Here is a 20,726-nt window from a genome sequence, read left to right as displayed (position 1 = left end):
AGCTGCTCAGGAGGAGAGAGAGGACGGAGCAGATCCTCTCCTCCTGCATCACCCGAGTCTGCTTCTGCTCAGAGACCGAAAACACGAGTTATCAGAAGGTCAGAGAGCAGCCGGGATGTGTTTGATTTATTATACAGTGCACCGCTTTTCCACGATGCACCATACGGAGCTCACGAGAACAAGAAGAGGTTTCATTTTATTCAATGTTAAAATAGTGAGTGTGGGGTCCTGTCCAGTGAAAAACAATGTTTACATCCCCAAATTAAAAAGGAGTTTTGTTCATTATTTCACTGTAAGACAGGATTTGTTTTTGCTTAATTCCTTTCCACTGCGAAAGAAAAACCAGAGGAGGCAAAGTTTAGTTCAGCGAAACTGATGAATGAGATTAACAGTTAACTTTCTGCCGCAGTGGAAGGAAATGAAGCACATTTCTACAGTAAACACCTTGGAGCAGCCTGTTAAGACACCTCAAGCTTTGTTTGGACTACATTTTATATATAAATAATGAAGGCAGACGGAGCAGCTGGTCCTACAGTGAAATAATGAACAAAACATTTTAGATCTGAAAATGTTTTGGTGACAGAAACTTTTAAATTTGTACCATTTAAGGTTTTCCTCTGGACTTGTACTACTTAGATTTACAGAAGAACTACAAACATGGAGGCATCTAAAACTTTAAACTCGTAGTGTACTTAGGTTTGGAAAAGCTTGGTGGTTTGGGTTAAAATAAGTTCATTATTCAAACTTAACACATGTCGACTTTCCTCGGGACAGACCGTCACCCTCTAGGACTAAAACGTCATAAGCTGTGGCCGAATCGACCTGCGCGGCGCTTTCTCTGGTCAGAGGGACAAACACATGGTCAGAGAAGAGGTTTGAATTTATACCACTTTATTTAAATCTTTATTAATCACATCTTTCAGCTTTGCTCTCAACAGTCAAGCAGCACAAAACGACAAAATTGAGAAAACACAAAAAAGTAAAAAGAAAACTCACAACACAAAGCGACAGCCTTTCCTCCTCCAGCGATCAGTTGTTTTTTAGAAAAAACATGGAGGTACAGAGGGGGTGGAGCCTGTCCAGACAGCAGAGCATGGGGGTGAGGGTGGTCGCCTGCAGGAGGCGGGAAAGTGACACCAAACCGACCAATAAGTGACTTCAAGTACAAAAACAACAAATGAGCAGCTTTTCCTTCAGTGCAGGGTCCTAAAGTAAAACATGAGGTGAGAGGTGCTCCATCTGACGCCGTCCAACTCCAGAGTAAAAATCTATCAAGTGCAAACTATAGAACCATGCTCAGGTCAGAGTTCAGCTGTCTGAGCGAGGACGCGTTCAGGTGCAGCCGGGAAATCAACCCTTCCGGTGCTGCGGCAGAGGAGGGCGGGTCCTCGTCAGGTCGCAGCGCTCCTCCCGCCGAGTGGAGATCACAGAGGGGTGGATGTGACTCAGATGAAGGACCAATCACATCCCTGCTGTCGTTAACCATCTTAAAAAGACAAATATAGCGGATACCAGAAACCACGCCCACAAACTTGACACGACACTGTCAGGATCAGCAGGTCACAGGAGGTCCAGACGACGTCTCGTCCGAGGAGTCGAGATGCGCCGACAGGCGACCGGACCTCGCCGTTTCAGCCGCCGGCGACCATCAGTACGGGTTCCACAACAGCTGGTCAGAGAAGACGGGAACCTGCTGGTCATCAGAGCCGCACTCTGCGAGAGAAACAGCAGAGGTCAACGAGCGCAGACAGGAAACAGCAACTTGATTTATGGCGAGCCGGTTTAACATTTAATCCTTCAACTTAGTCGTCGTCTTTCTGAAGCTGCAAGTACTTCGTTAGTAACTAACTGCACGTTTCCCCATCGAGTCTCCGCGTCTCACATCTGTTACTAGAAGCTTTTCCAGAAGACGGCATTTCTGTATTTTCACTAGCAAACAGTTTGTTACTTTCATTAATAACGAGTAAAACATCTTGTTGATGGTCATATTTCCATTTCTACTAGTAACAGGATAGTTAAAGAAATAAGCTCTAGTATCTAAATAGAAAAAAGGTTCATAGTAACTAATCAGTCGACAGTAACTTGAGCAGGTGATGTCTGAACCGCAGAGCCCCACAGAATAAAACGAATGGCGTAGATACCAGCAAGTTTCACTGTGTTGAAAGGGGTGGGGACAGATTAGCGGTGTGGCGACGCACAATATTGGGTCATGAACACAAGTTGGGAAGATATTTTAAAACTAATTAGGAAATATATGATGAAGATTGAGCCTTAAACACTTAATTTCCTGCACCGAGTTATGCTGAAAATGTCTTTTTAGAAAGGGAAACAAAATCTAAAGTCTACTGGACTCTGTTGGCCTAATTAGTTGCTCGTTTTTTTTAAGCTTAAGTTACTTTTTTTGGACAATGCACATTTGTTTCTTCTATATTTACACTGCATGTTTTCACAATGTGAAAATAAACCTGTCAAAGCATTTCTGTTGCTTTCATAGAGCGATGGGGACATGTCCCCTGCGTAAATCCCATCCAGCGCCAAAATGCCAAAAGAAAAATATAAAAGTTTACTATGTAAATTTGTTAATTTTCTATTTCACTCTTTAAAAATCTGTACCGACTCGTCTCAGTTCCCCCCCGTGTTGCTTGTATGTTGAAAGCACTTCAACATAAGACTGGATTTAGTTCAGCGGCTCTTCATCTCCAGCTTCATCTGAGCGGCTGCACAGAGGACGTGTTTCTTCAGAGCTGCTAACGCTCACACGTTTGTCCTGAAACGATTTGGCTTTACGTTTTGCTCCACAGCCGAGCTGCTGGCCGGGACCTCAGCTGTGGCTCATTACCGTCAACACCAGGGTTCAGAAATGAGGGAAATTTTCAGGCAACAGTTGCAGCTGCTCCATTTTTCCAGGATGTTATTTATCAAATCTAACAGTCTACATTAGTCTCATTTATCAAATGCCAAGTACCAACTTAACATTCATGCAGAAAGTTCACTGTGGGTTTCAGTCTTTACTCGCACATCGTCAATATTTCCAGTTTGCACGCATTTATTTTTAGGCCAATATGTGAGTGAAATACGTCGTTCATTCTGGACCTTCAGGTGAGCGACACCGCGGCGTTTCTATCACCTGCTTGTTCTGATAACACATCTGTCCAATCAGATACAAGCATTGCTGTCATTTACGCCGGGGACACGTCCGCCACTTTTTGAAAGCACTTGCAACCAGGAATGTTTAACAAATAATAAAAACTGTATGAGAGAAGTTTACTGGCACAACGGGAACACATGAAATGCAATGAAGAAGAAACAGATCTGTAACTTCTGCTGATGATTATTAGGACATTTTTATGGTCTGAATTGTCAGCAGCCACATGAATTTTGTTTCCCTTCATGTTAACGGAAACATTTCCACCATAAGTTGGAGCAGAAAATGAGGATCCAGTATCGTGCATCACCACCAAGTGTCCATCACAGCCCTGATCTGAGCCCTTACGAGCCTGACCTGTGACCTCACCTCGGGTGTCGTCGGCCTCCAGCAGGAGGCGGAGCCAGTCGGTCATGTCGTCGGAGGTCAGCTGACTCCTGAAGGAGTAGCTCAGGCCGGGAGGAGAGCGGAGAGGCCGGTGGCCGATCTCTGCGTCCTGCTGGGAAGAAGACAGGTCAAACTCAGACACAACTGTCCTCCAGGTGGCAACACTCAGCTGCTGGGTGGGGCGTTACCGGCGAGGGGGGGCTGTTCCAGGGTCCAGGCAGCTCCAGGGACATCACGGCAGACAGAGGAGACACCGAGGAGGCTTTAGAGGCTGCTGGAGTCTCCTTCTCTCTCTGCTTGTCTCCTCCGTCCTCATACAGGTCCGAGGTCATCTTGGCCAGCTGGCTCTGCCTGCAACACACCAGCAGGAGGAGACTGAACCGGCTGAGCCAGACCGCCAGACCGCAGAGACACTTTCTAAACCGCATCACGTTTCAGAACGCTGACAAACCGCTGATGGAGGGAATCTGCAGCGGAGCTCCTCAGCGCTGCGGGCTCTCCTACAAACTCACCTCGATGCTGAACGTCATGTCAAACAGCTGTTTAATCAGGATCAACTTTTACTGAAGTACAAAAGTCTCAGCATCAAATTATCCTACTGAAGGTGCCAAAAGTAAGAAGACCCATCGTGCTGAATGGCCCACGTCAGGGTGGTGAAGTAAGATGTACACAGAAATACTCTAAACTGTACTTCAGTACCTGAGTAACTTCACCAGGGCTCTACACCTCTAACCTTTACTTTGTAAAGTCCTCTTGGACCAAAAGCTGTCGAGTCCTCAGACATCAGGACTGACCGTTAACTTTCTCTGGCTTCTGGTCTCGGACGCTTTGAGAGTTCAGCTCCAGGACGAGCGGGAACATAAGTGTGTGCAATCAAAGAGCTGCTGCGTGTTGAAATGAACAGTCACCTGTCTTTACTGTGCAGGTGACGCCTGTAACTAAAGCAGAACGATCCCGATACGCTGCCTCACGTTGTGGCCAACGCACACTTTGGCTTTAAACCTTCAGGGACCAGAAGAGGTTTGGCCGAGGTAGAGTTACCATCAGAGAGGAGACCATTAGAAGAACAGTTTCTCTCAGTGATCTGGATCTCTGGGTTCAGAGTTAGGTCAGACACTTCCACTTACAGTTGCTCCACAGGGTCCTGAGAGTCGGCGGCGTCCGGCTGGGCGTCGGTCGGAGGGTCCCACAGGTGCAGCGCCCGCCTCCACAGACGCACCTGCATGTCCCAGGAGCGCCGGCTGTACTTCCTGTACTTGTTGGGAGTGGACGGGTGGAGCTTAGGATCCCTCAGGTGTCTGAGGGAGAGAGCAGAGTTTCATACGCTTTATTTTATCCGTCTAAAATGGTATCTGAATACCTGCCTGGACGAAAAGACGCGTCTCGAGCTGCTCATCAACAAACACGTTGCTAATCTGACAGATGCTACCACCAACATGTCGGCCTCTTTCAGAACCAGTAGAAGGACAAGAACATTAAAGCCATGTCAGACGCCTCAGATGTCACATCAGCTGCTGGTCTCTTAATACCACATGTCTTTAAATTTAGTCAACCTGTCCCCATTAACAGTTGCTGCTCCCGTCTGCAGCCAGTGGATTTCTGGACCATCAGAGATTATGACGTCACGCTGAGTGACCACCCACCCCTCACCTGTCCAGCTGCTGACCGTCTTTACCCTGCTGCGAGTTCTCACCTGGGGACCTGCTGCAGGTAGTTCTGGTAGCCGCTGGTGTTCTTGCCGTACTGGATCTGTTTCTGCCGCCGCTTCAGAACTGCAGCGTTCGTCTCGGTGTTGGCCGGGTCCGGGAGGCGGGGATAGCAGCGACCGAGAGGCGGCCTGCAGGGACACACAGGTCAACAACGGACTCAGACCAGAGAGGGGTCAGCGGTGAGATCAGAGACCATCAGCTGTCTTTCAGCAGGTCTGACTAACATGCAGAGAAATGTAGCCGTGCACTGACAGAAAGGGAAAGTAGAAAACCGTTCTCATAATGCAATAAGAGAAATGAAGAAAATCCAACGTGGGACTCATCTCGGTTTGTTCCCGCCTGAGGAAACGTAAAGAAATACGCAGAAATGCTCCGATAAGTACATTAAAGCTCTGCAGAGAGAAACTCTTAGTTCAGAGTTTTTTACGTGTGAGCAGAGGGGAGAGCATTAATGCTGCATGTGCAGAAGAATTTAAAGGATTAAAGCTTATAAACATTTTTAGTCCGTTTTTCATTACATAAATTCATCATTAATCTTCCACAGCACAAAAGGACAGTTGAATTTTTTGTGCTCTTAAACTTTGATCTAACAAGCGGGAAGGTAAAGTATGGATGGCGCAGTTCAGATCAAATCAGATGCAGGAGGGTGATCAGTTTTCAAGATGGCACAGAAACCCTGCAGCTGACATCTTTGTTGAGGAGCCGACAGTGAAAGGTGTTCGTGTGGTTGCATTTTTGTCTGTCTTCTTCGTCCAGGTGTACTGACCTCCTGTTGTCCAGGTCGTCCGTCCCCACCGCCACACTGCTGGTGGACACTTTGAGGATGCAGCGCTCCAGGATAGACGGCCTGACCAAAGACAGGAAGCAGATTGTTGAAACATCTAAATTCAGTTTTAGCTTCAGTGTAGTGTTTGGTGCAGTTTGAGCTGCTGCCACTGACACGGGAGGTGGAATATGAAAAAAAATAAACTTGTGCCATTTTGTATTTTTGAGTATTAGAACCACAAAAAAGAAAAAGAGGATGAAGATCTTTATTTTGCATTTCCAGAATTAGGTCACATCTGTACTTTTAGTCTTGAAATACAAAATAAAATCTTCATCCTCAATTTTTTCCCTTAAAATTTGGCCCAATTACTGCTTGTGGTTTCCAGTCTCCGTGTTATGCTAAGCTAAGCAGCTTCATATTTAGCGTGCAGACATGAGTCCATCTGACGGTCGACTCCTCTGAGCCGAGTCTGCAGCTCTGATATTCACTACGCTGGTGTTCAGGTCTGCTTCTTACTGCTGAGGAAAATGTTCCAAGCTGTGTGTGACGTTACTAGATGAAAATAATCCCGGCCATTCAAAGTGAAGCAGAAACAATGACCGTTAACAACGTGGTGTTAAATGCTGTGACGGAGACTTCCTGCGCCTTAGTGAGAGGTTGTTGAACCTGCGGGGTTTGTTGCCGGCAGCTTTCTCTCGTCCTCGCAGGCCGCTGGCAGCGGGAGGAGACGGCACCGGAGAGACGTTACTGTGGAGAGAAGACACTCTGTTCATTAACATGTCCCCACGTCTGTACGGAGCATGTTATTTATTTGTACTTTGTTTTAATGACGTGGTTTTGACCAGCTAATTAAGACCAACATTCATTTAGCTGACGCTTTTATCCACAGCGACTTACAGCTGCTATATATGTCAGAGGCCACACGCCTCTTAAGTGTCTTGCTCATTGGTGGATGTGTCACAGTGGGGAATTGAACTCACACCACAACTGTCCACTGCTGCATCGCCACCCACAAATATCCTTAAACTCAGAGTTTAATAAGAGTTTGTCAGATTTAAAATCTAAAGTGTATTTTTTTTGTTATGCATCAACAGTCAGCAGGTTGGTTTTCCAGTCTTGCCTTAAACACCCGACATGCGGCTAATAAGTCAGTAACTTCCTCCATTTTGGACTCCAAAAGGTCCGCTCTGTCAGGACGGCTTGCTTCAAGTCAATGTGGTCAATTTGTGTTTTTTAGCAAACTGTTGCCATCAGAGGCTGAATTAGCTGTTAGCAGCTGCATTAGCATAAATTTTATTTTGGATCAACAGTATTTTAAACTGGCAAAATGAGAAGTTCATTGTTTACATTTCCAAATATTTCTATGCAGACGACAAAACCTTTTAAGGATTCAGCCAAAACATTAATATTCATCATTTAATAGCAATGTTGCTGGGCAATCTTGCTAGTGGTAAGTCCAACTATGTTTTGAACGCATAGTGGCGGTGCGGGGCAGGTGGCGGAGGATTACAGTAGTAATCTTTACTCCTTACCATTGACGGCAACGTTGCCCTGCACGATTGCTCTAAAAGTTGCTCTGTGCATCATCAGCTTAATGGTTAGCATAAGGAATTCATAGGCAAGTACAAAAATGCTAACGGCGATCAGTAATGATCATTTAGAGTCAGTTTGAGAGACAGTTATGGCAGAAAATTGTGTCCTCTTACATTTAATCTTTTATGCATGATCTTTTAATATTATTACCATTATTTGTTATGTATTGTGTTTTTATCCTCAACGTTTCCTCTCCTATACTTCTTATGTTGCTCTGTCCACATTTACTAGGGTTTAGGTCAGAGCTGTGAGATTGTTTTGGTGTTTTCCTCTTGTTGTTCCTCTCCTCTCCCTGAATGTTCATTTAAGGCCGAGAGATGATCTCTGTTCCCCAAAACATAGAAACTTAGACAGTGTAAATGATGATGCATCCCTTTGCTCGGGGCCAGACGCCCAAAGGTCTCTGGACCAGCTGTATGTGTTTTAGTACTTCTGTTTATCCTCTTTTGTTAAAAAAGTAAAGACAACGGTTGGTTGTTACTCAATTCTTCGCTCAGCCCCTCACCAGGAATATAATTTCCACGACAACAGTAAAACCCAGACAGCACACGCTGTGAATCAGGGTGAACAATTTTATTTCACCTTGGAGGTTTTAAAAACAAATTCAACGTGTTCCTGTCAGATACTGTTGATATTCGTAATGTTCACGCTGACTGATTTTACAGCTGCACCATCAGAATGAGAACTTTTACAGCCACAAACCTCCACGAAGACTTTCAGCCAACTAACTCACTGACGATGACGGACGAGCAGACGTTTGTTAAACATCTGCTGTAATTAAACAAGGCTGATTTCATGATGATCAGATGAAGGATTCTAACATCAAATCTGAAGTAAAACTATTCTGATGTTTTATGTCGGATACAAAAAAAATTCAGTGTTTTACTTTGTTTGAAATCTGTGACGCAGTTTATAAAATATGTTTGTACTAAAATCTCTGATGTTGAGTTAAAGTACATTTACATACTCTAACAAAGTACAATTCTGAGGTACCTGTAGTGCAGTCGATTTTATAAACATTTATTTATACTAATACATTTAAACTTGAACGCATCAATACTAATCTAGTTCATATTTTTTAAGTGTTCTGCATGTTGAGTACTTCTACTTTTTATACTTGAAGTATATTTTGATGCAAATACTTTTTACTTCCATTTGAAACACAGTATTTCTACTTTGCCATTAGTACCAGCTCTTGAATACTTCTCCCGTCGCTGCTGATGAATATTTAATTTCTCATTCGCTCAGGCCGGTCACCCAATCACTGTGGACGTACTCCTAAAATATGATGTCATGATGATGTCACGTGTTCCTCACCTGACCAGGCTGTCGTAGACGGAGCTGCAGCCGGGGAGGAGCCACGGCTCGGGGGTGGAGCATCCGGAGGCGGCGGCGGCCAGCAGCGGGTCGGGGAGGCCGTTCCACATGGCCGCCGACCAGCCCTTCACACAAACACACGACCACGGGCTGAAACAGAGGCTGAGGACACACAACGCCATCAACATCACGTCCAAACCAAATCAAGGTGACTCAAAGCCGACGGCATGAAGACATCAAACTAAGGCCGAGTGTGCCGTCAGTTCCCCCACAATGCATTGCTCAAAGGAAACGGAGGAGCTGCAACACATTTTAACCTGCAGCCGGAAAAAAGGGAGTTTACTGAACTTTAAGCCGAATTATTCATTTTAAAACTCGTCTCAGGAATTTTGGGTTCGTTCATTTTCACATACGGAGAGTTAGCTTTGGCGTTTCATTGCATTACAACCAGGGATGGGGACCAAGACCCCGTCCCCTAAAGACCCCGGTCCAAGTATCTCAAAAACAGAAAAATCACTGAGCTGTCTCAAGAGACAAGAGTCATTTAAAGCAAACCACCGGTGCACAAACATTGAATGTCTAAAAGATTTTGAATTGAGCAGAATTTCCTGCTGTTAAACTGAATGGCCTCACGCCCTCGTTCGTGGTTAAAGGCGTAATACTGTGTTTGACCCCCTTTGGCCTTCAGAACTGCCTTAATTCTACGTGGCGTTGATTCAACAAGGTGCTGAAAGCATTCTTTAGAAATGTTGGCCCATATTGATGGATAGCATCTTGCAGTTGATGGAGATTTGTGGGATGCACATCCAGGGCACGAAGCTCCCGTTCCACCACATCCCAAAGATGCTCTATTGGGTTGAGATCTGGTGACTGTGGGGGCCATTTTAGTACAGTGAACTCATTGTCATGTTCAAGAAACCACCACCAGCCTGCACAGTGGTAACAAGGCATGATGGATCCATGTTCTCATTCTGTTTACGCCAAATTCTGACTCTACCATCTGAATGTCTCAACAGAAATCGAGACTCATCAGACCAGGCAACATTTTTCCAGTCTTCAACTGTCCAATTTTGGTGAGCTCTTGCAAATTGTAGCCTCTTTTTCCTATTTGTAGTGGAGATGAGTGGCACCCGGTGGGGTCTTCTGCTGTTGTAGCCCATCCGCCTCAAGGTTGTGCGTGTTGTGGCTTCACAACATGCACTTTGCTTTGCTGCATACCTCGGTTGTAACGAGTGGTTATTTCAGTCAAAGTTGCTCTTCTATCAGCTTGAATCAGTCTGAAATCGTGAGATTCAGAGTCTCTGCAGAAAGATGCCGGTGGAAACGAGGGAGAGGAGTTTGTAACGTCAGGAGATAAAGTCTTGCTAGCAGCTCCTCTACATTAAAAACAAAAGGGGGCCCCTGAGGGCCCCTCGTAGGATCCTTTTGGAAACAGGGCCCAGGTTTAAAAATACAGAAATGATCCTTCCAGCTAGCAGTGTACTGGGCTGGCGGTGGAAGAACTATTCTACTCATTTTCTTTGAAAGAGCTGCAGCTCGTTCACCTCAGTTTGTTTATTAAGAGAGGCAGACAGGTGAGCTCTGATGTCACAGTCTGATGTCAGATGGTCGCGGTTTAAGAACAAACTGCTAAAAACCGTCAGACCTGCAACATTAACTGCAGGTGACCTTTACTGTGAAAATCCACAGGTCATTAGTAATTTAGATCAATTAAATAAAATTATTCTAATCAGATAAATGATTTGAGGCACTTCCTTTTGTAGGAAGTCAAACTGGTGCCTTTAAATCTGAATACTGTTAAAACATTACATCATTAACACATTGCGTTTCCCACCTGGTCATTTCTGTTTTGTATCTTTAAGTCCGACATCTTCATTTAACGCACAGATACACAAATTAAATTTAATAAAAACTAAGAAAATAAAGCTAAATACTTCCTGTTGCCACTTCATAATTAAATTTACTGTGAAAAGCAGCTACAGGAAGTGTTGCGTTGAGTATTTATCCTGCAAATATTTACATCAATCTAGCAAAACACAATAAATTTGGTCATCAGCTTCCAAATTAAGTCAAATAAAAATCATTTGCTTCTACTCTTCTTAGAGCTGCTTCTTTTCTCTCTTTAAGAGAATCCTGACTAAACACAATCATGGATGTGTTTTTGGTTTTTAACCAGGTGTTCCTCTCAGGCAGCAGGTAGGACCTCCAATCAGAGAGCAGAGCGGTGAAGCCTGACAGGCGAAACCCGGGGCATAGAAAGCCTCGTGCCGCTGCTACACGCTGCCGTGAACACACCTGAGAGACGGACATGAGCACGTTTCACCTGCAGACCTTAAACCAGAGTGACGTGTGAGGAACTGCGACAGACAGGTGTGTCTCGGACAGGCGCGCGGTGCTGTGAGAAAATACAACCTGTGTTTCCGGTACACACCTGGAGTTGCGCCGCGGGCTCTGAGCTGCCGTTTCCACTCCGCTGGTTGACATTTCTGCAGGTTGAGTTTCGCGCCTTCAGCTCAGACGGTCAGACGCCATCGTTCCTCTTTCACAGCTCTTTAATGAGCCGCACCTGAGGGGGGCGGGGCCTGCTGCGGAGGGGCGGGGTCTGCCGCTGCGCCGGCCTCACCTTGGCTGCTTCCGGTGAACCTGGAGGAGCTGTGCATGTAGGGAAGTGAGGGGTAAGACGCCCCCCCTCAGCTCAGTGTCCATTTCTGACACTTTTTGTATCTTTATGAAGGCCGAGTTAGGACAAAATATTATAAAGTAAAATAATTAGCTACAGTTGACAAATTAATTTGTATTTAATCAAATGTATTTTTAGGGAAATGGCATTTTCCACATGTGGTAAGATGCCCCCCCCCCCCCCCCCCCCCCCCCCGGTGTAAAACCACTTTCATATGTCCAAATTACAGATAAAATAAACTACAGCTAGCTGGTTAAAAGCAGGATGATTACAGACCTGTTGTAGAAATAAACCTTTCCCATAATTTATCTCTCAGACTTTTAAACAGTCAGGCTGCTGAAACTTCAGCTTATTTTAACTGACAAAGAAAATGAGATCAACTCAGGTCAGAGTGGCTTTGATCAAATAACTTCAAAAACAGAAGAAATTTTTAGTTCAGTGAGACGAGCGGCAGCCAGAAGAAATGTGGAGAGAAAAAAATGTGACATTTTGTGTTTTTTGTGAGAATTACCATGGGGGGGGGGTCTTACCCATGTTACCCTACCTACACTAAAAATACAGACATACTCTCAGCACAAAATACTGAAAGTATATTCTTCCCAGCCTTTTCAAATGTGTAGACACATCATCATCAAGTGTTTGAAGAATGTCCTTACCTGATATTATTATTTATTCTTTTATTATTCAATCATTTTGATTTGTTTAATTAGCAAATACTAAAAATAATAACAAAAATACAAATATACTAAAGTAAAAGAAGCTATATACACACACAAACACATATCTATTTATATTTATATATATAAATAGAAGCACTAATCATGGCGGCACAAGAACAGGCACTCAGTACAAGATCCATAGAGGATGGGGTCTCCCACACCAGGCAGGGCCCCAGGTGCAGACTGTGCAAGGAGGCCCCTGAGACAGTACAGCACATAACAGCAGGGTGTAAGACGCTGGCAGGAAGTGCGTACATGGAACGCCATAACCAGGTAGCTGTCATAGTGTACAGGAACATCTGCCCTGAGTATGGGCTGGATGTCCCAAGGTCAAAATGGAAGACACCTCCTAACTTCAAGATCCAGACTGACAAACTGGTGATGGCTAACCAACCAGACATCGTGTTGATCGACAGACAGCAGAAGAAGGCTGCGGTGATAGATGTGGCCCCAAGCAACAGCAACATGAAGAAGAAGGAACACGAGAAGCTTGAGAAATACCAAGGGCTGAAAGAGGAGCCTGAAAATATGTGGAAAGTAAGAACAACAGTGGTGCCAGAGGTGATCGGAGCACTGGAGGCTGTGTTTATTTTATTTTATTATATATTACTAAAGGTTTCTTCCCTTTTTATCTCCACCTGTGTTTTCTTTCTTCCCTCCTTTATGTGTTAGAAGATAAAACCCATCAGAAGCTCCGGGTGTTCGCAGCAGTACCGCTGCCGCTGCCGCTGCCGCTGCGCTCCAGCAGGCGGCGCTGTTTTTAAAGACGAGCGCGGGTTCGCATTCCGTCCGTAGGTAAACAAGATGGCGTCCGGCAGTGGGGTGAGTTCCTGATTCAGCTCGTTGTTTTGTGTTAAAAATACAAACTTACCTGAACTTTACCTGACTTTTTATTTAAACCTCTGATGTGTCTGTTTATCAGAGCTGCTGCCGGCTCGCGCTGTTTCCGTTTAACGTCTTTTAGACGTCCCTACATTGTTGAGGCGCCTTCGCGTCAGACAGCGGCTAACGAGAGCTAACGGCTAACGAGAGCTAACGGCTAACGAGAGCTAACGGCTAACGAGAGCTAACGGCTAACGAGAGCTAACGGCTAACGAGAGCTAGCCTGATAAACAAAGGTTCCCGCTTTCATTTCAAGTTTAAACACGTTTTATTGACTCTTTTTAATAAAACAATAAAACACGAGTTTGTTTTTCGGTTTGTTCCCGTTTGTTGCAGCGCGGAAACAGAATAACGAAGCTAAGTTTTAGCCTCAGTTCCGTTAGCAGCAGCCACTTCCGGACACTCCTCCACAATAAAAGCGTCATTATTGAGCACACAACAGAAGCACTCACGTTAAAGTTGGAACACTTTTTCTTTTATGTCCATACGTGTTTAATAAACTATGTTCAGCTCGCAAAACATGAAAGCAGCACAAGAACAAACAACATTCGACAGAAAAACGACGCTGAAGGTTCAGCAGTTTAGAGGAAACAGAGCTGCCCTAGAAAGTTTCAGCTTCACATCTGTGAAAATGAATAAAAGGGCCATTTATCTGTTTTTAACATGTAGACCATTAAAAACAAGGGAAAACTTCAGCGTCTTGACATGAAGAACCGTGCGGCAGGAAGTGATGATATTACAAAATAAAAAAACAGGATTTACTCTGTCAGCTCGTGTGTGTGTGTGTGTGTGGTTCCAGAAGTGTGTTACTGAAGCTTCCTCCTCCTTCTCCTCTTGTAGTCCAGTAAGAATGACTTCCGCCGGAAGTGGGACAAAGACGAGTATGAAACCCTCGCTCAGAAACGACTGGCGGAGGAGAGAGACCGAGAGAAGCGAGATGGTGAGAAAGTCAAACACCCTGAACGTTTTGCTTCACGTCCAGCAAACTGGCAGGAAACGTTTCACCCGAAGAGAAACGACCACAGTCGATCATTAAAGTTATTCCAGCGACTGACCGATGACTCCTCTTTCTCTCTCTCTCTCAGGGAAAACTGCTCCGCCCGTCAAGCGGGACCTCCTGCGGCACCGAGACTACAAGGTGGACCTGGAGTCCAAGCTGGGGAAGACCATCGTCATCACAAAGACCACTCCTCAGGCGGAGATGGGCGGGTAGGAAGAGTCTGCTACCGACACCAGAACCAGACTTTACTCCTCTGTTCTGATAGTCTAGAGTCAAACCTGTGAGGGGTCGTCCAGCTCTCTCCGGGCTCGCAGTAGTTTTGAGACCCTGCGAGCTTCAGCTGACTTGAGTCTGTGGCCTGGCTCTGATTGGCTGTCGTCTTCTTCTTCTCTTTCAGGTACTACTGTAACGTCTGTGACTGTGTGGTGAAAGACTCCATCAACTTCCTGGACCACATCAACGGGAAGAAGCGTGAGTTCACGTCCGCCTCACTTTCTGTGCGTGTGTGTGTGAGAGAGTGTATTTATACCTCTGTGTGTGTGAGCAGACCAGAGGAACTTGGGGATGTCGATGCGGGTCGAGCGCTCGTCTCTGGATCAGGTGAAGAAGCGTTTCGAGGTGAACAAGAAGAAGATGGAGGAGAAGCAGAAGGAGTACGACTTCGAGGAGCGCATGAAGGAGCTGCGGGAGGAGGTGAGAGAAATGAACCCCATCCACACTCCTACGTCTTCATTTTAAACTCGGACCTTCTGCTACGTTTCTGCCTCCCGTCCAGACTAACGCGGTGAACCTGAACACGTAAAACAGAAGTCTGAAAGCGCCGGCGACCCCGTTGTGGTTTTAAGCTCCGGCGTAGCGTGTTAGAGCTGATCGCTGCCATTCTTGTCACTGTGCTCAAACCTGAAGCGGCTCTCCGCTCCGCTGCACGGAGAGCAGCCAGCCTGTCAAAGATAAAAGACCCTGTGCAGACTCCCAACCGTATATCAACAACAAACACAGACAAAGAAACAGTTTAACTACGCAGCAGCTTAACCACGGTAGAAGCACAACAGAACAAATCTACTAAATTAAACAATTCAGCAAAATCAGGCTCTTATTCTGAAATGCTCCATGTGGGCGTAGTCATGGTGACGTCACCCGGTGGTTTGTGGGCTGCTGTTTTGAAGCCTCGAGTTCGGCCAATAGGGCGCCGCTATGTTGAGTTTGTGCAACCAGCGGCACCGGACGTGACCATATTTGGACGAGACGGTGGAGCTAACGGCCGCGGCGTAGAGACCTGCGCTGTTTCCTTGATCCCGCTTCCGCAAACATTGTGACATGCAGAGTAAAAAAAGGACACAAACGTTTGGGCAACGTTCAGAAAAACCAACAAAAATCATGCATTCATTTTTGTTTTCCATATTTCAGACTTGTCTTTCTTTAGTCTTGTAGAAGCGCGTGTGACGAAAGCCAGCGAGGCTGTGACGTGAATAAAGTAGCCTCCTCGTCGGCGTGTCCGCCTCCCGTACCCGAGGTCGCCGGTTCAAGTCAGGCCCGTGGAGCACGTTCTCAGAAGCGGCCGCATAATCTCACTTTTATCTTCTTCTTTGTTTGTTGACTCCATCTTATCAGCTCTACTGCCCAATCCCAGTGCAGCTCTCTACTGTGGCATAACGTGACTTCAGGGCGGCGTGTTAGTGCTGACCGGTGAAAACGCTGACGCTCACGTTTGGCTTCCTGATTGGCTCTGCTGACAGTTTTAGTTTTGGTGTGTATTTTTAAGTATTTGTACTTCGCATGTCGCCACATTTAGTTTGTGACGACTTCCAGTCTGTTTCCCGCCGCCACAGTCTCCTTGTGCTCCCGTTAGGGCTCGGCGATCTGGACCAAGAAGTCATATCCCGGTACTGTTAGGCAGAGCTCCGGTGTAAAATATATATCTCAGCGCTAACTCCCGGTCGTTCTGATACAGACGGAGATCAATTCTGAGGTCGTTTTCGCTTTAAAGCAGAAGCGTAGAAGTGTGGCTGCAGCCCGAGGTCGTCTGGCTGCTCCTGAACAGGTGAAGCTAACGACTGACTGTGTGCTTGTCAGGAGGAGAAGGCGAAGGCCTACAAGAAGGAGAAGCAGAAGGAGAGGAAGCGGCGGGCGGAGGAGGACGTGGACTTGGAGGAGGAGGACGAGATGGCGGCTGTGATGGGGTTCTCCGGCTTCGGCTCGTCTAAGAAGAGTCACTGACGCCGTGCAGCTCAACTCCACAGTGAAACCGCCACGCGCCAGGACAGGAAACAGGGTTTTGCTCCGCCCCTTTCAGTCAGCTTGACTTTCAGAGCAGGAGACTCTGGACACAGGGAGGAGGAGGAGTCGTCCTGCTGCAGGCTGCGGCCGTTACCCTCAGTCCTGGTTCAGACATTCAAACTGTATTCTTCTTTTTATCTACAGCCAGGCTCTTATTTTGGTAGTTCCTCCCATCACTGGCAAAGTCAGCAGCTTCCTGTCACAGACGTGAAAATGAAGGCGAGCGTCCTCTAAATGTGTGTGCAGCAGGGCACAGGTGAGACAGGAAGTAGCTGCTCAGGTGATGTTTTTAATTTAAACGTCTGCTGAGTGAAACGTCTGCGAGACGTTCGAGGTCGTGCAGATAACATGGGTTTTTTTCCCATCACAACACCTTCAACATTTCTTCTTCACACGCAGAAACATTTGAACAAGTTAGAACATAAAGTTTTATAGATTCCAGTTCTTGTAATCACAACCTGCAGTTTGTACAGTTCAAGTACTTTATTCTGAGTTTCTGATTTCAAGAACTGAGTTATAAACATAAACAGTTTTAACCTGTTAAATCTTTATTTTGACAGCAAGAAGACAGAAAAGCTCCATCAGTCACAGTTTGTTTTGTTGTCGACATGTCGGATCGAGTCTTATTGTGTCAGGAAACACTTTGAATAAACACACTGTTTTTTCTTTCTAACGTTTGGTCTCACATTTATCGGCTGCTTCACTGCTGTGTGTGTCAGTGAACGCATCACCAAAAACAAGCCGGGGGAGGGGAGCTCTTTAACTGCAGAGCAAAATGACAAAGGTTGACCGGCAGGAGACACAGGCAGGGCCTTTCTGAAACTGCGTGCTCCTCCCTCTCCCTACCTACTTCCTCTCCGTTTGAGCGATCATGCGGAGGGTCCGCCGCTCTGAGTGACGTCCAAAGCCAACGTGTGCGGAGAGGTAGTGGGTTGTTGAACCCTCCAACACCGAGTGAGCACCGATGGCGGCTTGTTGAAGGTGTGTTGCAGCCTTTGCTGCACGAAGGGGGACCTTTTCTTTCGAGTTCCGCGTGACTTCGCTGGTTAACATGTAGGATTTTTTTTTAAACTAAACAAAGTACACTAACATTTCATATCACCATTCACAGATTAACAACATTGTGTTTAATTAAAAAACGCTCTTATCTGATAGATAATACAACTGTTGTTTTTATTGAATCGTTTTCATCTTGTACGAAAATCTTCAGCCAAAACAAAATAGCCTACATTAAACAAAGGAATAATAGACCATAATAAAGATAGACAGGGATCTCGTGACAAGCAACAAAGGCATTAAAGAAATTTAGTTTTAAACACTTTAACTGTTTGAAATTCTTCAGACTATAGTGCTTCAGTATAATGTTTGATTAATACTGAAATGTATTTGTGAAATCTCTTTCATATAGGCGAAGATAAACCGGTTTAAATATACAGGCTTTTCATGTTCTTAAAGAAATATTTGACGTTATTGTAAAACACTTTTCCTCATCAATCCTGCATCTTAAATATAATAAGCTGTTTATTTGATGCACGTATTACAGCAGTGAGTGCAGCGATAACGTCAGATCCTGTTCGCGCTGGGGGAAGAAGGTCGTTCGTCTGAAAGGTGGCCGATGTATTTAAACCCTTCGCAGGTTGGGGAGCTCGATTTGGCTGTGAGGGCGACTCCGAACGGAGTTCACTCAAAAAACAGAGTTCACTTCTGGAAACTCTGAAATTTACCCCAAACTCCATTTTCACAAAAAACTGCTTGTTGGAACAAACCCACAAAACTGATGTTGAACCATAAAACGTCACAAGATCCTTCTACCAGAACTGTGATTCTGTATAAAAGAAAGACGCCCTCAGCTCGTCAAAGTAACCCAACTTCCCTTCCCGAGTGGATTCTGTGTTTTAATAATCTAATAAATGGCATCAACACTTGATGTTCTGTGGGAAGTAAACGGCTGAACCATTTCCTGTACCTTTGATGATGAAGTGGAATCGTCTGGATTAAACTATGTTTTATGTTTTTGTAACAGTTTCTGTGTGTAGTAAAATATATATATATATATATATATATATATATATATATATATATATATATATATATATATATATATATATATATATATATATAACATTGGGCTGTAAGTATTACCCCAGGGTTGGAAAATTCGGACAAGACACTTAAATAGAATCCCAAAGTTAACGTGTCACAAACCTGTTGAGTTTAAAACATGTTTGTCACAGAGTTGAAGAGGCGTGTTTAATATCATTGCATACTGCAACATCGCTGGAATGAAAGAGCTGAGAAACCAACTGGACCCCGACATACTTTTGGCCATATGATTATTCTTGTCTTAGATGATTCATTTAATTACTTTCAGTTGAGTAAAAGTTGCAGCTCTAGTTTGAATGAATGCATAACACTCAAAATGCTGAGGCTGTGGACAAAACCACAGAAACTACTAAAATGGCTCTTTGAGGTGACATTCTGTGTCTTGAGGGTTTTCGTTTACTGTTCTGGTTGTGAAGGAAGTTGTTTTGTTGGTGCAGCAGCCCTGAAACCAAGTTTGATCAACAGGAAGAAGAAGAGGAAGTTCGCTGTCTTTCCTCTGAACGCTTGGCAAGCTGATGACCAGCCTGTGGCTCCTGCAGCACAGACAGAAACTGCTGCTGATGATTATTATTACAACTAAAGAACATTTACCTGATCAGTGTTTTTTCTTCAGGGCGCCTCTCTGGTATCGAGACTAACTGCAGTTATACACAATCACAGTTCTGGTAGAAGGATCTTGTGACGTTTTATGGTTCAACATCAGTTTTGTGGGTTTGTTCCAAAGAGCAGTGTTTTGTGAAAATGGAGTTTGGGAGAAATTTCTGAGTTTCCGGTTCAGAAACAGAGATTTAATTAACTCAGTTGTTGCCGTGTGTGTGTGTGTGTGTGTGTGTGTGTGTGTGTGTGTGTGGTGTGTTTGTGTGGTGTTTGGGCTTTTCCCCTCTAATCTGCTCACATAGCTTAAATAACAGTGTGATGCCCAGAGAGGTGAACAACAAAATCAAAACACTGGACTAAACTAGTTAACTGTACCCGACTGTACATGAAGTAAAAGTAGCCGACCGTATATAAAGTAAAAGTAATCGACTGTATATAAAGTAAAATTAACTGTCTGTATATAAAGTAAAATTAACTGTCTGTATATAAAGAAAAGGTACCTGTATATAAAGTAAAATTAACTGTCTGTATATAAAGTAAAAGTAACTGTCTGTATATAAAGTAAAAGTACCTGTATATAAAGTAAAAGTAACTGTCTGTATATAAAGTAAAAGTACCTGTATATAAAGTAAAAGTACCTGACTGTAAATTAGTCCTACTAGAATCCTTTAACAGCTACATTTCATGTGTGCTCATAGACTCTTTCATTCAGACAGAAGAGTTTTGAATAAGTTTAAAAAACATGTTTGTGTATTTTCACTCTTTCAGACAGAGAAGCAGAAACCGATGGGGCTGTTGCTCTCTCTAAACTTGATCAGACGTTAGTTTGTTCTTCTTGTTAGTATTAAGGAGAGATCAATGTGAAATGAGGGTTTAAGCTGGACCGCAATTTTTTCATTTGCATTTTCACGCTGCAGCTGCGCTGTTACCATCAGCTGTTACCGCCAGTTCTACATGTGGGGATTTATTTTAGTATCTGCGCTCCCATAATGCATCTCTCTTTTACCAGTATGTCTGTGAGTCACCAGGACGAGGTTTGGCCTTTTAAAATCCCACCTGTGAGCTGTTTCTGCCTCTGAAGCTTTGCTCTGCACTCTGCGTGGAGTCCGGTCGTGTTCGGAGCTCTTATCACTCAGTTTCACAAGCACCCGGGTCATGTGATGAAACAAGCCAGCATGACTGACAGAGGAGGAAGGAGATGATGGTGTTTCCTCTGACACTCTTAAACAAGACACACTAAAACATCTGTGAAGAGGAGCTGATCCTGACACGCAGGAAACATGTATGAAGTTAGGGATGCTGCTGGTCCTTTAACCTCAGGCCTTCTACATGCGAACGTGCTGCTGCTCAAAGTGGAGCTGATTGAAACTTTTGCTGCTGATGTGCAAGTTTAGTACGTCTCCTATCTGTCAGATTAAAGTTGTGAAGTAGAAGTATGCTTTGGGTGCAGTACTTGTAAATGTACTTTCCCCATCAGTTGAGCTCTGACGCATATGTTAATAATACACTTCTACTGATGGAGGCGATTCCCTGAATCTGACCCGGGTTCAG

General features: G+C 44.7%; 2 protein-coding genes across 4 annotated transcripts; one reads left to right on the top strand and one right to left on the bottom strand.

Annotated features, from left to right (window-relative positions):
* Positions 1-874: 874 nt before the first annotated feature.
* Positions 875-11,490, bottom strand: slbp2 (stem-loop binding protein 2). Of its 3 annotated transcripts, none has more exons than XM_038708136.1 (9): positions 11,349-11,489; positions 8,918-9,079; positions 6,674-6,754; positions 6,008-6,088; positions 5,226-5,369; positions 4,660-4,830; positions 3,721-3,883; positions 3,515-3,644; positions 875-1,713 (listed from the first exon to the last, which is right to left on the bottom strand). In XM_038708136.1, the coding sequence occupies exons 1-9, from the start codon at positions 11,399-11,401 to the stop codon at positions 1,649-1,651; spliced, it is 1,050 nt and encodes a 349-aa protein (XP_038564064.1). In that variant the 5' UTR covers positions 11,402-11,489; the 3' UTR covers positions 875-1,648. The 3 variants fall into 3 exon arrangements, with proteins under 3 accessions (XP_038564064.1, XP_038564065.1, XP_038564066.1); XM_038708137.1 differs by having other exon boundaries at positions 3,515-3,641; XM_038708138.1 differs by lacking the exon at positions 6,674-6,754 and having other exon boundaries at positions 11,349-11,490.
* Positions 11,491-13,005: 1,515 nt separating this feature from the next.
* zmat2 (zinc finger, matrin-type 2) lies at positions 13,006-17,148 on the top strand. Its single transcript, XM_038708139.1, has 6 exons — positions 13,006-13,138; positions 14,039-14,138; positions 14,284-14,407; positions 14,596-14,669; positions 14,746-14,891; positions 16,272-17,148. The coding sequence occupies exons 1-6, from the start codon at positions 13,121-13,123 to the stop codon at positions 16,413-16,415; spliced, it is 606 nt and encodes a 201-aa protein (XP_038564067.1). The 5' UTR covers positions 13,006-13,120; the 3' UTR covers positions 16,416-17,148.
* The last annotated feature ends 3,578 nt before the right edge of the window (positions 17,149-20,726 follow it).

This window comes from Micropterus salmoides, unplaced genomic scaffold (assembly GCF_014851395.1).
Source record: "Micropterus salmoides isolate LMB-PRFRI ecotype aquatic unplaced genomic scaffold, ASM1485139v1 Ms_hic_scaffold_9, whole genome shotgun sequence".
NCBI classification, from domain to species: domain Eukaryota; kingdom Metazoa; phylum Chordata; class Actinopteri; order Centrarchiformes; family Centrarchidae; genus Micropterus; species Micropterus salmoides.
Note: the sequence above shows the minus strand (reverse complement) of the source record. Positions and strands in the feature narration are given on the sequence as shown.

What these genes read in the sequence shown, in the direction of transcription:
- slbp2 (XM_038708136.1), bottom strand. Translation starts at nt 11,401, where the DNA reads ATGTCAACCAGCGGAGTGGAAACGGCAGCTCAGAGCCCGCGGCGCAAC. An exon ending in GACGACCTGGACAACAGGAG is followed by an intron (nt 5,370 to 6,007) that starts GTCAGTACACCT and finishes GTGTCCCTGCAG; the next exon opens with GCCGCCTCTCGGTCGCTGCT. An exon ending in TACCTGCAGCAGGTCCCCAG is followed by an intron (nt 4,831 to 5,225) that starts GTGAGAACTCGC and finishes TCTCTCCCTCAG; the next exon opens with ACACCTGAGGGATCCTAAGC.
- zmat2 (XM_038708139.1), top strand. An exon ending in CCTCAGGCGGAGATGGGCGG is followed by an intron (nt 14,408 to 14,595) that starts GTAGGAAGAGTC and finishes CTTCTCTTTCAG; the next exon opens with GTACTACTGTAACGTCTGTG. An exon ending in CCACATCAACGGGAAGAAGC is followed by an intron (nt 14,670 to 14,745) that starts GTGAGTTCACGT and finishes GTGTGTGAGCAG; the next exon opens with ACCAGAGGAACTTGGGGATG.